The sequence below is a fragment of the Petaurus breviceps genome, unplaced genomic scaffold, assembly GCF_028583685.1.
Source record: "Petaurus breviceps papuanus isolate PSGF00001 unplaced genomic scaffold, PetGlider_PUasm1.0 90845, whole genome shotgun sequence".
In the NCBI taxonomy this organism is placed as follows: Eukaryota; Metazoa; Chordata; class Mammalia; order Diprotodontia; family Petauridae; genus Petaurus; species Petaurus breviceps.
In genome coordinates, this window is record NW_027187359.1 from 4582517 (window position 1) to 4597175 (window position 14659).

The following is a 14659-nucleotide window of genomic DNA, read 5'->3' on the forward strand; positions in this document are numbered from 1 at the left end:
ATAGTTTTGTTATATTTGCCACTATTTTGAGACATTGAGTTCCTGTTTGTCTTAATTCAGGATTGCCTGAGCTTGAACTGGGTGGTCTTGATCATCAGTTTGGGCAGCCAGGAATAGATGACCAAGTTCCATGGGCGAATAACACAATAACTGCCCTGAATCAAGGACCTCTGAATAAACCAGAAGAGTAAGTAGCAAGTGGATTTTTACGTACCTTTATTTCGCACGGCCACCGTAAAACAGCTGTTGCACGTAACCTGTAACAAAGTCCTCTGTGCTATTCAGTTATTCAAGCACTTTTAAGTGTGTATCCCATTAATGGAACACTGTATCTTTCTACAATATGACACAACTAAATGAAACACTTACATTGTCTAAGGCACTGTGCTAGATGCTGAGGGGCATACAAAGCAGAACATAATATAGTCCCTGCTATTCAGGAGCTGAAAACATCTAGGAAGGGAAACTAGGAATCTAAGTTTCAATAGAGCAATAGCAACATAAGGTGGAATATTTAAGTGCCAAATGAAGGATACCAAAAAAATAAATACTATATGTTATGATGTGATATGAGCCATAACCATCATTGTGCATTGAAATGGTTGGAGATAAGAGTAGACCCTCTGTACTGATATTAAAGGTAGTGAGTTTGGTTTAGGACATATCAAATTTGTGGTGATACCTGTAAATTCAAGTAGAAGTATCCAGCAAGCAGTTGATTTGTAATTTAAGAAAGAAGTTAGGGTTATATATAAGTATTTAAGAATCATTTGAGTATTGGCCATGGAATTGATAGCATCTCTCAAAGCATTAGTTTTTAGAGAGAATTCCAGAAAGGACCAAAAACTCAGCTCTGACGGACCATGATGTTTAGTGAGCAAGAAGAGAAAGAATCATTTAGAATAAGAAAATAGAAGGATAAGAGGATAGAATAAGGTAGATAGGTAAGAGAAGAACCAGGAAACCAAGGAAGAGATGGTTTCAAGTACAGTAGTCAAGAGTATCAAATGCTGTTGATTATTGATTAGCCTAAGGTAATAGGGATTAAATGACAAAAAAAAGGGGAGAATTACCTAGGAGAAGAGTAGAGGGATGGGCATACAAAACAGTATATACGTAGCTGTCAAAGTATTTTAAGACCATCTTCTGCTTGTTCCTGAAAAGAGAAATTAAGAAAAATGAGTAGAAGTTGCAGAGAGGCACATTTTTTTTTGTCTCACTGAAAAAAAAAAGTATTCCTAATAATTGGAACTGTCTAAAAGCCGGACGGCTTCCTCAGGACGTAGCCTGTCTTCTGGCAGAGGCTGAATGAAGACTTGCCAGGGATGTTGTCAAGAAGGTTCCTCCACAATTGCGTGTTAGACTAGATGATCTCTGATGTTTTGTTCCTTCAGTTTGACATTAAGAAGATCATTGGTGACTTTCACAATGAGCAATTTGAATAAAGTGGTAAAAACAGAATCTAGATTGTGAGGAATTAACGAGTAACTAGATAGTGAGGAAGTGGAGGCAGCTCCTTTAGACTAGCTTTGTAATATATTTTTTTTTTTTTTCATTTTTCAAATGCTTATTAACTTGTGATTTACATCATTCATTTCCACCAGATTTTGAGCTGCAAATTGCATCACTGTTTTTCCCCTACCCACCACCCCAAAATAGCAATCCCACAGGATATCCCCTCCTCCAATCTGCTCTCTCCCATACATTTTCCCATACCCCTTTTGACTTTTCCAGTAGGGCATGGTGGATCTCTATGCGCCAGTACCTGTATATCTTATTTCCCAATTACATGTAAAATAGTATTAATAATAGTATGTGTGTGTGTATATATTTGATTTTAAAACTGAATTCCAGATTCATTCCCTTCCTCCCTTGTCACCCCCCCTCCCCCTCACTGGGAAGATAAGCAGTTCAGCATAGGTACATGTACATGTGTGCCTAATGCAAAATAATAACATAGAAGATATATTGTAAAAGACTGATTATATTTCCCTCCCTTCTATCCCATCTCCCACTTGTTCTATTCTCTACTTTGATCCAGTCCCTTTTCAAAAGTGGGTGCTTCCAACTTCCCTCCCCCCAAGCCTGCCCTCCCTTCCATCATCCCCCTTCTCATACCCTTCCCCCCCTACTCTCCTGGAGGGTGAGATACCCTATTTAGTGTGTATTTCATTCCCTCCTCAAGCCAAATTCAATGGGAATAAGGTTGACCCATTCCCTTTTGCCTTCCTCTTCTTCTCCTCCATTGTAACCATTTTCCCTTGCCTCTTCTGTATGAGATAGTTTACCCCAATCTGTCTCTCCCCATCTCTTCTCATTATATTCCTCTCACCTCTTAATTTCACCTTTTAAGTATCATCCCTTGCTGTTAAATTGGTCCTGTTTCCTCTATCTATGTATACCTGTAAACATATATACACACATTCACGTATGTATTCATATGCCCATATACCCTCATATATAGACATATGTATTTCTATTCCCTTCAACTGTTTTCATACTGAGAAAAGTTTCATAAGTTACAATGATTGTTTTTCCATGTAGGAATCTTAATAGTTCAACTTTGATAAGTTCCTTATGATTTCTTTTCCCTGTTTACCTTTTCATGCTTCTCTTGCTTCTTGTATCTGAATGTCAAATTTTCTATTCAACTCTGGTTTTTTCATCAAGAGTTCTTGAAAGTCCTCAATTCCACTGAATGACCATATTTTCCCCAGAAACATGATACTCAGTTTTGCTGGGTAGGTGATTCTTGGTTTTAATCCCAGCTCCATTGACCTCCGGAATATCATATTCCAAGCCGTTTGATCCCTCAGTGTAGAAGCTGCCAGATCCTGGGTTATCCTGATTGTGTTTCCACAACATTCAAATTGTTTCTTCCTGGCTGCTTGTAATATTCTCTCCTTAATCTAGGAATTCCGGAACCTGGCTATAATATTCCTAGGAGTTTTCTTTTTGGGATCTTTTTCAGGAGGTGATCGGTGGATTCTTTCAACCTCTGTTCTGCCCTCTGGTTCTAAAACATCAGGGCAGTTTTCTTTGAGAACTTCCTGGAGGATGATTTCTAGGTTCTTACTTTGGTCATGGCTTTCAGGTAGTCCAATAATCTCAAAATGATCTCTCCTGGATCTATTTTCCAGGTCAGTGGTTTTTTCCCATGAAATATTTCACATTGCCTTCTATTCTTTCATTTGTTTGGATCTGTTTAACAGCATCTTGATTTCTCATAAAGTCATTAGCTTCCATTTGCTCCAGTCTAATTCTGAAGCAATGATTCTCCTCATTGCCTTTTTGAGCCTCCTTTGCCATTTGAGTCAGTCTGTTTTTTAAGGTATTATTTTCCTCAGTCAGGCTGTTGACACTCATTTCATAATTTTCTTTCATTGTTCTCATTTCTTTTCCCAATTTTTCCTCCACTTCTCTTATCTGCTTCTTCCTCTATGGCCTGTAACCACCTTGTATTTTCCTTTGAAGCTTTTGGTGCAGGAGTTCTGACTTCACTGTCTTCCTCCTGTTGCTCCTTTTTGTCCCCAAAATAGGAGTCTAATGTTGAAATCTTATGTCTTTTTTGTTTCCTTTGCCTGGTCATGTCGCCCCTCTTTCGTTTGACCCCTGGGCTTTTTGCCACAGTAGGACTCTGCCACCAGACAGGGGAGCTTTCGTCCCAAATGCTGGGGTTTTCTCAGCTGCCGGGGGTATTAAATGGGTGCCCTCTCTGAGGCCTCCACATGCTCTGGCAAGCTGGACACATATCCCAGAACCTCCATCCGTGACTGCAATCCAGATCCAAGCAGTTAAAGCAAGAGCGATCACCCCTTAGACTGGTCGCCTGGACCCCCTACATTCTGCAGGCCAGGAGCTGAAGCTGCCACGTGGCGCTGGTTGGCTGTGCCAGCGTCTGAGCGGCTTCTAGCCCCAGGGGCAAAAGCCTACATACTCCCTCTTACTGGGTCCCAAAGTCCAGACTGCACTGACCTCTTACTTTGTCCTTCACATCTGTGTGTTAATAATTCTGGAAATGGCCACAGCTGTTGCTGATCTGGAGTCCCTGGCGTTAAAACCTCAGGCTCATGGTACCATGTTTCCTCGATAATAAGACACTGTCTTATTAATTTTTTTTGGACAGAAAAACACCAGAGGGCTTATTTTCAGGGGAGGGCTTATTTTAATGAACATTGACAGCAATTTTAATAAACAGGTAAATGTGAACAAAAAAATGTACCTTTATTCAATAATGAATTCAATAAAGAACAGGATGATACACTCACTGCTGCAGCTCTGATTGGATGCAGCTCGGAGCGCGGCGTGCGGTTCACGGTGGGGGGGGGGGCGGTGCATACAGAGGGTACCATAATGTAGCGTGTAGCGCAGGGGATCACCTTCACTACAGTAGCAATCTCAATAGGGCTTATTTTGGGGGGAGGGCTTATTTTAGAGGAATCTTACATAGTAAGGGGAGGGCTCATTTTCGGGATAGGTCTTATTATGGGGAAACATGGTAGGCCTGAGCTCAGCTCCCAGAGCACTGCGTTGGCAGCTTCCTGCCAGCCTAGTGGGTTGTCCTCAGCAGAAGGTTAGCTTCTCTGTGTCATTTTGTGGGTTCTGCAGCTCCAAAGTTGGTTCAGAGTCCCCTTTTTACATTGATTGGGGAAGATGGAAGCCAGAGCCGCTCGGAGGTCATGCTTCTACTCCACCATCTTGACTCCCTGCTATATATTTAGCAGAGAATTAAAGGAGAGGACTAGACTAGCAAATAAAGGGAACTGAGAGACAGTCTGGTGCAATGGAAAGATTACTCTGATTGGAATTGTATCTCTGCCACTTATTACTATCGTGACCATGGGCAAATCACTTAAGCTCCTTAGTCATCATTTTCCTTATTTGTGAAATCACGGGAGTTGGACTAGATGACTTCTATGATCGCATGAAATTTTTTTCCCCTGTATATGAGTCACTATGTACAGGGAGAATTATAACTGACATATCAAGCTTTATGGTTTGCAAGGCTCTTCATTTACATCATTTCATTCAATCCTTAAAACATTCCTGAGAGTCAAATGCTGGTATTGTCCCCATTTTAAAGATAATGTAACTGTAGTTCAAAGAGGCCATGACTTACCCATGGTCACATAGTATCAGAGGCAGAATTCAAACCCAGGTTTTTCCTGATTTCAAATCTAATGCTTTTTACACTATACAGTGATTACTCTCTCTCTCTCTCTCTCTAAGAAAGAGCCAACATCAACAAAGAGTTTGAAGGTGCTTTAGAGAAGGAGCTAATCAAAGGATCCCTTCCAAAGAGGGAGTTAGGGGACCAAATCAAAAGTACAAATGGATGGTGGAAAGGGAAGAGCATCTCTTCCTTTCAGATGGGAGAGAGGCATGAGAAAATGGCTCTAGATACAAAAGTATATTGAAATGAGGCAATTCATGCTGACTGACCTTTAACTTCCCAGTAAAGTAGGAGAAAAGCTCCTCTGAGAATCAGAAGGACCCAGTTGAATTAAGGAGAATTCCATGATACAGAATGATATATACCCTAGGCTAGAGAAAGCAGGCTTTAGGAATGATATATTAGAGATGATTATAGTGAGTACAAAAGAGGTTCAGAAAGTGAAGAGAATCTACTCATTAGATTAGTATTGAAGTGACTTAACTATAAAGCAGAACTGGGCAGGGAGTAGATATGGATTCAGAAATAGTAGCAAGGGTTAACCCTACTGCAGATCACAATGAAGAACAGGTTCATTGTACTATAGAAAGGGCCCTTAAGAATATAATGTCATGTCACAAAGAAGTCTTTGGGAGAATGAGGGTGGGAAGCACCGAATTTGAGCTCAGAGATGGGGCTCTAATATCCATGTGATAATATCATATAAATGATAATATCCATGGTTCGGTAAATGAATTTAACTAGATGTGAAGTAGAACTAGAGAAAGACAATGATACTCTGAGGGTGTGAAGTGATTTTTCATAGTAGTCAAAGATAATAGCTAGTGAATTCGTCTATTCACTCTCACCTCACCTCTGATTTTGTTGCTAAGATCAAGGAATGTAAACATTGATGCTAGAAGGCAATAGAGACTATGTTGGTGTTCATATAAGCACATTAAAGATGGCGATAATGATAAAACATTTGTCTCAAAGTAGAATTTGGGAGCAAAGAACAAGTAGCTGTCCTCTCCTATTAGCCTAGCAGGGGTGGGGAACCTCTGGCTTCAAGCTCCCTAGTAGAGGCATGGGAGGGAGGAGGGAGGAGAATAGGAAAGCAGTAGGTAAAATCTAATTTCTCATATGCAGAGGATATAGTCTGAGGAAGCGATAACAAGGTTCAAGTTCATAATCTACTGTGCCTTTCACAGGACATTGTGAAGAGAGTCCAGTTAGGGGGTAGACTTCATGGGTGTACCTGCAGATAGAGAGTGGGCAGGGCATGACTGAACTGAATTGGAGTGAATTCTGGAGAAGAGAATAGTAAGGAAGGATTTCTACCTATATTAACAGGTCTGGAAAACATGACTCAATTAACTTGGCAAATATGTCTGACTCTTCATGACCCCATTTGGAGTTTTCTTGGCAAATGTAGTAGAGTGGTTTGCCATTTCCTTCTCCAGCTCATGTTATAGAGCAGGAACTGAAGCAAACAGGGTTAAGCGACTTGCCTGGAATCACACAGCTAGTCAGTGTCGGAGGCCAGATTTGAACTCAGGAAGATGAGTCTTCTTGACTCCAGGTTCAGTACTCTGTTCACTGAGCCATGTAGGTTATTCCTATTGAGAAAATTTTCTCTTCCAAATTAGCAGCTGTTTTGCAGCTTATTAGTTTTCCAGAGTCCCAGAGGTAAGATATGTTAGAGATGGGATTTGAACTCCTATCTTCCTGACTCTGAGATTTTCTGTTGTACCACACTGCCGATCATAAGGTTAGTTAATGTGGCAACTACTAAGGCCAGATTAGCCAACATTAACTGACATTAGGTTGTCCAAAGCTTTACCAACCTTACTTTTTCTCTTTTTGCCGCTCATTAGTTTGAGAACTTTTCTCTATTAGCTGTAGATTCTTCAGATGTCATAGGCACTCCAAACTAATCATTATTATCTAACCCTCACTTTCTCCCAAGTCAAGATTTTTGACTTGCCTCTTCTCAGACATGAATCTCTGATGCTTATGTTTAAATTATAGTTGACAATATAACTATACCATTAAATAAAGATCGTTCATAGGGAAGCTGTTTGAGAATTTATTGATTCATGAATTGCTAATGTATAATTTTTTATATGTGTGACCTGAGGCAGAATGTTGCTGAGGTAAATCATGAGATTTAAGGAAGTTTGAAGAAAAATCAACATGGGTGTTGAAGTCCCCACGTGTTAAGAATTGGGTAGGAATAGAAGATGCTACTGTGTAATTGCTTCTTCCAGTTTGTTAGTGGTCTTATCTCTTGATAATGGCTTTGAAGTCTGCTCAATATAAACACAATAAAAGGATCAAAGAACCCAGAGAAAATTGATGTGTTTATTTTCTGGTCCTGATACCTGGTTCTAGACCCACACTCATATTGAATTGAAATTTGCTTTATTATTCTAATATAGTAAACATTAGTATTGCTAATGTTTGACCATGGCCTGACCTGGTAACTGTGGCATTTACTGTCACTTTATAGAATTTGAATTGTAAGGCCAACACTCAAGAAGCTGTTTACTTCTTCCTAGGTAGTTTGGCTACAAATAGGTTAAGTTACCACCGGGTAAGCAGGGGTTCCTTGGTTATGACCTTGTGGTCCATACAGCATTCCTTAGATGCAATTAATTGACAGACATTAGCAAGCTTTCCCCCTAAGTTATGCTTTTTAAAAATGAAAAACATAACTTCTACTAAACAGGTAAGCATAATTATTAAAGAATGTAGAAGTCTTAAAGAGAAAGTTATTAAGGAAAGCATACTCTTAGTACTACTTTCATACCTTTCTTACTAATCTTTAATTAGTACAGGCATACCTCAGAAATACTGTGGGTTCAATTCCAGACCAGCTCAATAAAGGAAATATCACAATAAAATAAATATTCCAATAAAATAAGTCACATGAATTTTTTTTCCCAGTGTATACAGAAGTTATATTTACACTGTATTGTATAGTCTATTAAGTGTGCAATAGTTTTTTGTCTTAAAAAACGTACATACATTACTTTAAAAATATTGCTAAAAATGCTAACCATCATCTATCCTTTCGTGAGTCATAATCTTCTTGCTGGTGGGAGGGTCTTACCTTTATGTTAATGGCTGCTGACTGATCAGGGTGGTGGTTGCTGAAGGTTCGGGTGACTGTGACAATTTCTTAAAATAAGAGATCTATGAAGTTTGCTGCATTGATTAATTTTCCTTTCACTTGAAAAATTAGCTGCCATTATAAGATTATTAATTGGCCTAATTTTAATATTATTCTGTCTCAAGGAATAGGAAGAGGCCCTAGGAAAGGGTGAGAGATGGGGGAATGACCAGTTGATGAAGCATTCAGAGTACATACAACAGTTATTGATTAAGTTCACCATCTTATATAGGCATGGTCTGTCGCATCCCATAAGAATTACAAAAGTTGGGGAGGCTAAGTGGCACAGTGAATAGAGCATCAACCCTAGAGTCAGAAGGACCTGAGTTCAAATCTGGCCTCAGACGCTTAGCACAAAAAACTAGCTATGTGACCTTGGGCAAGTCACTTAATACCAATTGCCCTCCAAAAAGCAAAAAAAAGAATTACAAAAGTAACATCAAAGATCACTGGTCATGACAAATATATTAATAATGAAAATGTTTGAAAATTGCAAGAATAACCAAAATGTGACACAAACACATGTTGTTAGAAAAATCGTGCCAACAGATTTGCAGAAATGCAGAGTTACCACAAAATTACAATTTGTAAGGAAAAAAAATACAATATCTGTGAAGTGCCATAAAATGAAGTGCAATAAAATGAGGTATGCCTGTATGTACTTGCTGCTCGATCTAATCCTGCTTTTTACCAGTGCTTGAGTAGAATGCTTCTTTCAGGTCATCTTGAGTCTTAACTTAGAACTTTTTTGGATCTTGTGCATGGCTCTGGGACTTCAGGTCAATAATCCCTCAGCTCCACTGGCTTTGCTTCTCCTGTAACCTGAAAGTCTTATTTATCTATAACTGCATTCTGCAAGATAGAAGATTCTTCAGTCTGCCTTTCTAGCATATACCACCCAAGTTTTGTGTTCTTTATTGTAGCCCTTTAAAAGGAATCAATCCTTAGAATGTACTTTTGTTTTGAGAGATATAATGGAACATTTCAGATTCTATCCAGGGCAGGACAGACTCTGTCCTTTAAATCTATCAGTGAAATGGCTAGACCAAGTTTGGTCAGAGAACACAAATCTATCAATTATTTAGGCTAATAGAGAGACTATAGAAATTTACAGGTAAATCATTTTCTCAGTTAAAAAAAATGTAGAGGCAGTGCCTAGATGGCAGAGTAGAGGCAGCAAGCCAAGTGAACTCTCCCAAAATTCCCCTCCAGACAACTTTAAAACAATACCTCAAATTGAATTCTGGAGCAGCAGACCCAAGAAAAGGTCAGGTTGAAACATTTTTCTTAACCTAAGGCAACTTAGAAATTTGGAGGAGAGGACTGTGATTCTGGAATGGGTCCTGTGTGAAGTGCATTCAGCAAGACACTTGCAGTGGGCAAGTGGTGGATGTAACATCCATAGCAGCAGCTTCCCAACATCAGCACAGAGATTACAGTAAGGAAATCAGACAACCAATTAGAAAGAGATTACTATGGATGCTTTGCTGGACCTGGGTGTGGGACCTGGCACTTTCTGACAGTTCTATTGCCTATATATGGTTCTGGATCACAGTTCCATGGTAAAAAGGAGGGCATGTTATCAGTCACAAGGGAGCAGGGGCTGTTGCAGTTCTAAGGTAAAGAGGAGCATTAGCTCCTCTAGTGGAGAGAGAAGAGCATGGGGGACAAGGTTACAGTTCCAGGACCAAGAGGAATGCTATCACTTGTGGCTATAGGGGAACATAGTCCTTTTCTGGGTTAAGACCAAAGTGTAGACCAGAAGAGTAGTGACCATATCTCTTCAAGGATCACACCACCTTGGAAACACAAAAACTTGCAGACCCCCAGAAATATCTCTGAAAACAACAGCATGAAAAAACCTGAATGTTGAGACAGTGCCTTCCCATGTCTAGTGAGCAGAGCACAACTTTATCATAAAGTTCACTGTCAAGAAGTTGGCTGGAAAATGAACAAACTCCAACAAAAGGACTTGACCACAAAAACTACTGTAGCCAAGAAGACAGCAACCTAAAAATAGATTGAAGCAAAGCTTCAAAGGAAAATGCAAATTGGGCATAAACGCAACAAGAATTTTTGGAAGAGTTAAAGAGATGTGTAATAGAGGAAGAATTGGGGGAAAATGAGATTAATGCAAGAAAATTATGGAAGGAGACATAGCTTTTAAAAGAGACACAAAAAACACTGAAGAAAATATCACTTTAAAAAACAAAATTAGCCAAATGGAAAAGAAGGCACAGAAATGTACTGAAGAACAGAACCCCTAAGAGAGGATTGCCTAATGGAAAAAGAGATACAAAAGCTCTTTGTAGAAAATAATTCCTTAAAAATTAGGATTGGTCCAGTGGAAACTAATGTCTGTGTGAGACATCATGAAATAATAAACCAAAGTCAAAACGATGAAAAAAATATAAGAAAATGTGAAATATCTCTTTTAAAAAAAAACTGGTCTGGGAAATAGGTAAAGGAGAAATCATTTGAGAATTATTGGACTACCTCAAAGCCATGATCCCAAAAAAGAACCTCAGTATCATATTTCAAGAAATTAACAAGGAAAATTGCCCCAATATCTTAAATCTATAGGGTAAAATAGAAATGAAAGAATCCACTGCTCATCTCCTAAAAGAGATCCCAAACTGAAAACTCACAGGAATATTATAGCCAAATGGAAGAGCTCCCATGTCCAGGAGGAAATATTTCAAGCTGCCAGAAACAAACAGTTCAGGTATCATGGAACCATAGCCAGGATCATTCAAGACTTAGCAGCTACCACAATAAAGGAGCAGTGGGCTTAGAATATAATGTTCCTGAAGGCAAAGGGAGCTAACAACCAAGAATAACCTAATGAACAAAACTGGGTATAATCCTTCAGAAGAAAGAAATGGCTATTTAATGAAATACAGGGTTCTCAAGCATTCCTGATGAAAAGACCAGAGCTGAATAGAAAATTTGATATTCAGACACAAGCCTCAAGAGAAGCATAGAAAGGTAACATAAAAGAGAAATTATTAGGGACACAAAAAATTAAACTGTTTACATTGTGGGAAGATGATTCAGGCAACTCCATTAAGGCAGTTAGAAGGAATCTCCATAGATTAAAAAGTACAGGCATAAGTTGATTATGTTGGAATGATTTCAGAAAAAAGGGGGACTGAGAAAATGGGAAGCACTGTGAAAGGAGAAGAGAAAAGGAAAAATGGGGAAAGTAATATTACATAAAAGACACAAGGAAGAGCTTTTACATTGAGGGATAAATGGTGTGGTGGTGGTTGACAACACTTGAACTTCAGTCTCATTGGAAGTGGTTCAAACAGAGAAGAATACACACACACACACACACACACACACACACACACACACACATATGCTCAGTTAGTATAAAAATCTGTTTTACCCAGCAGGGAAGTAGGAAGGAAGGGTGTAAGAGAAAGGGAGAGTAAATAAAAGGGAGGGCAGATTAAGGGAGGTGGTAGTCAGAAGCAAAACAGATTTTTGAGGAGAGGGTAAAAAGAAAAAGGATTAATAGACAAAATAGGATGGAGAGAAATGCATGGTAATCATAACTGTGAATGTGAAAGGGATGAACTTACCCATGAAACAGAAGCAGATAGCAGCATGCATTAAAAACCAGAATCCAAAAATATATTGTTTGCAAGAAGCACACTTGAAACCAAAAGTCACACATGGAGTTAAACTAAGGAGCTGAAGTAAAAAAGGCAGGAATAGCAGCCATGATCTCAGACAAAGCAACAGCAAAAATAGACCTAATTAAAAGGAATAATGTAAATAAAGAAGGTTTAGCAGTAATAGCAATTCCAGGTCTTAAATTATATTATAAGGTAGTAATTATCAAAACTATCTGGTATTACTGGCTAAGAAATAAGGTGGATTAGTGAAACAGAATAGACATACAATACACATTAGTAAATGATTATAGGAATCTTGTGTTTGACAGATATAAATATTTAAGCTTTGGGGATATGAATTCACTATTTGGTAAAAAAAAAATGTTGGGAAAGCTGGAAAGTAATTTGACAGAAATTGGGTATAGACCAATATCTATTTACCAAGATAAGATCAAAATGAATATGTGAGCTAGATATAAATGGGGATAGAAGAAAATTGGTAAAACTGTGAAATAGTGCAACCATTTTGGAAAGCAATTTAGAATTCGGCAAATAAAGTGACTAAAATGTCCATACCCTTTGAACCAGAGACTCCACTACTTATCCTCTGAGGAAACCATTAATAAGAAGAAAGTACTCATATACACTTAATTATTTATAGCAGTACTTTTAGCGACAGCAAAAAATTGGGAACAAAGTAGATGTCCATTTACTGGCAGGGGAATGGCTAAGCTTATTGTGGTACGTGGATATTACCAGGTTGTAAGAAATGACATATGTGATGTATATAGAAATATCTACTGCATCAGAGTAAAGTAGAGCCCAAGAAACCAATATAAATACTGCCTATAACAATGTAAATGTAAAGAACAACCAAGCACAAAGAAATCAAAAGTGAATGTAACAAAACTATGATGTTTAAGAATGATTAAAAAAAAATGAGGATACCCACAACACACCCTTGTATGGAGGTGGAAGGGCCTAAGGTATTACACAGTAGCATATTTTTTTTTAACTTTTTCAGTTGTGCTCACCATTTCTTTCATTTTCCTTTTCTTTTTCTTCTTTCTTTGTCTTTAGAAGCACTTTTTGTTATAAAGGATAATTCTCTGGAAAGGGTGGTGGAGGGAACCTGGAGATACCAATGAAAACATAAAAACAGAAGACATCCAGGCAGCTGGATGGTGCAGTGAATAGAGCACCAGCCCTGGAGTCACAAGGACCTGAGTTTAAATATGGACTCAGACATTTGATACACTTACTAGCCATGTGACCTTGGGCAAATCACTTAACGCCAATTGCCCTGCCTTCCCCCTCCCCCGCCCCCAAAAAAACAGAAAACATCAATAAAAATTTATTTTATAAAAATAAGAAGAAAACCCATCACAATGAACCATGATAGGGGAATTTTAAAAAATGTCACAGTGAATGATTTTTTTAAGACCAGGTTAGCAAAGGGAGACAGGCAGAGCTCTGTGGACATTAGGGTTGGGTTATGATCAGGAGTACATATTGTACAGAGCATTCAGTCCCATAGAGGGAGGCTGTACACAGGCAAGTGGAGGCCCCAGACCCACACAGGTACAACCCTTGTACTCATCTTGTCAGATTGTGACAGCAGTAGGCCCTGAAAGCTCTGATACCCACTACCCAGTTTTAGGTCATAAACCTGAGGCAGAGGTATACCTGGGAAGGGTATACCCAGGGGGAAGGAAGTCCTGGGAGGTATACCAAAAAAGGTGGAAATTCAAAAGTATGCAGAAGTGGTGTGGCTCAGATTCCTGGAGCACAGCAGAGTATTCATTCCATCATCTAGCCCATCCCACAAAGGAAGAGCCAAGGCAGGAATATAAGAATTAAGCAGGGCCTACAATTTTGTCAATATGAAGCAAAAAGGATTCCTAGGTTGGAGTGGCTGACTCTGACACCAATCTATGGTTGCTCAGACCCAAATCCAGGTCAAGAATTTAAAGAGTTCAGTCTTGATTATCTTAAGAAAAGAATGGAAGAGGAAGAGAAGAATAATATAGTACAGAGGGAAGAGAAAGAAAATTTAGGGGAAATTACCTTACATAAATAAGGTGCATAAGCAGGCATATGTAGAAACAAGGGGCAATGGGTGTTGTGGAACCATGCACTAGACCGTCACTCTCATCTGAACTGGTCAAATGATGGAAGAATAACTATACACAGACATAACTTCGTACTTGAAAACATTTTACTAAAAGAGAAATAGGAAGAAAAGGGGAAAACAAATATTAGAGGAAGGGTAGATTAAAGGAGGGATGGTCTTAAAACAAACTAGGGTTTTACAAAAATATTGATGGTAATTTTTGAAGTGGCAGGGAATGAAATGAGGAGGTGACCATCAAATGAAGAATAGCTGAACAAGCATTGATAAATAAATGTAATGGAATGTGATTGAGCTGTATGAAATGATGTAAGGGATGGTTTCTGAGGGACTGGGAAGACTTGTATGAACTGATATATATATATATATATATGTATATGTATATATCACATATCTATATGTATATATGACATGTCTGTAACAGGGGTGGTGTTTCCCTTTTGTACTCAATTTGGGTAAGGGAGAGGTTAAAGAAATAGAAGATTGTTCAAGACTGAAAAAAAATTTAATTAAAAATATTTTAAACTACTTAAGATATATTTCTCTAATCTGTTTGGTTCAGTTCTCTGAAAGGT

The 14659-nt window shown here is 38.6% G+C and overlaps 1 protein-coding gene across 26 annotated transcripts in view; it reads left to right on the forward strand.

The window, feature by feature from the left end:
* NCOA1 (nuclear receptor coactivator 1) overlaps positions 1 to 14659 on the forward strand; it is a 241285-nt gene that overhangs the window by 171911 nt on the left and 54715 nt on the right. For all 26 annotated transcript variants that reach the window (XM_069071959.1, XM_069071964.1, XM_069071975.1 and 23 more), the window contains one exon: positions 61 to 187. In XM_069071959.1, coding sequence (XP_068928060.1) covers positions 61 to 187 — 127 coding nt within the window. The remainder of the gene's footprint in view (positions 1 to 60; positions 188 to 14659) is intronic.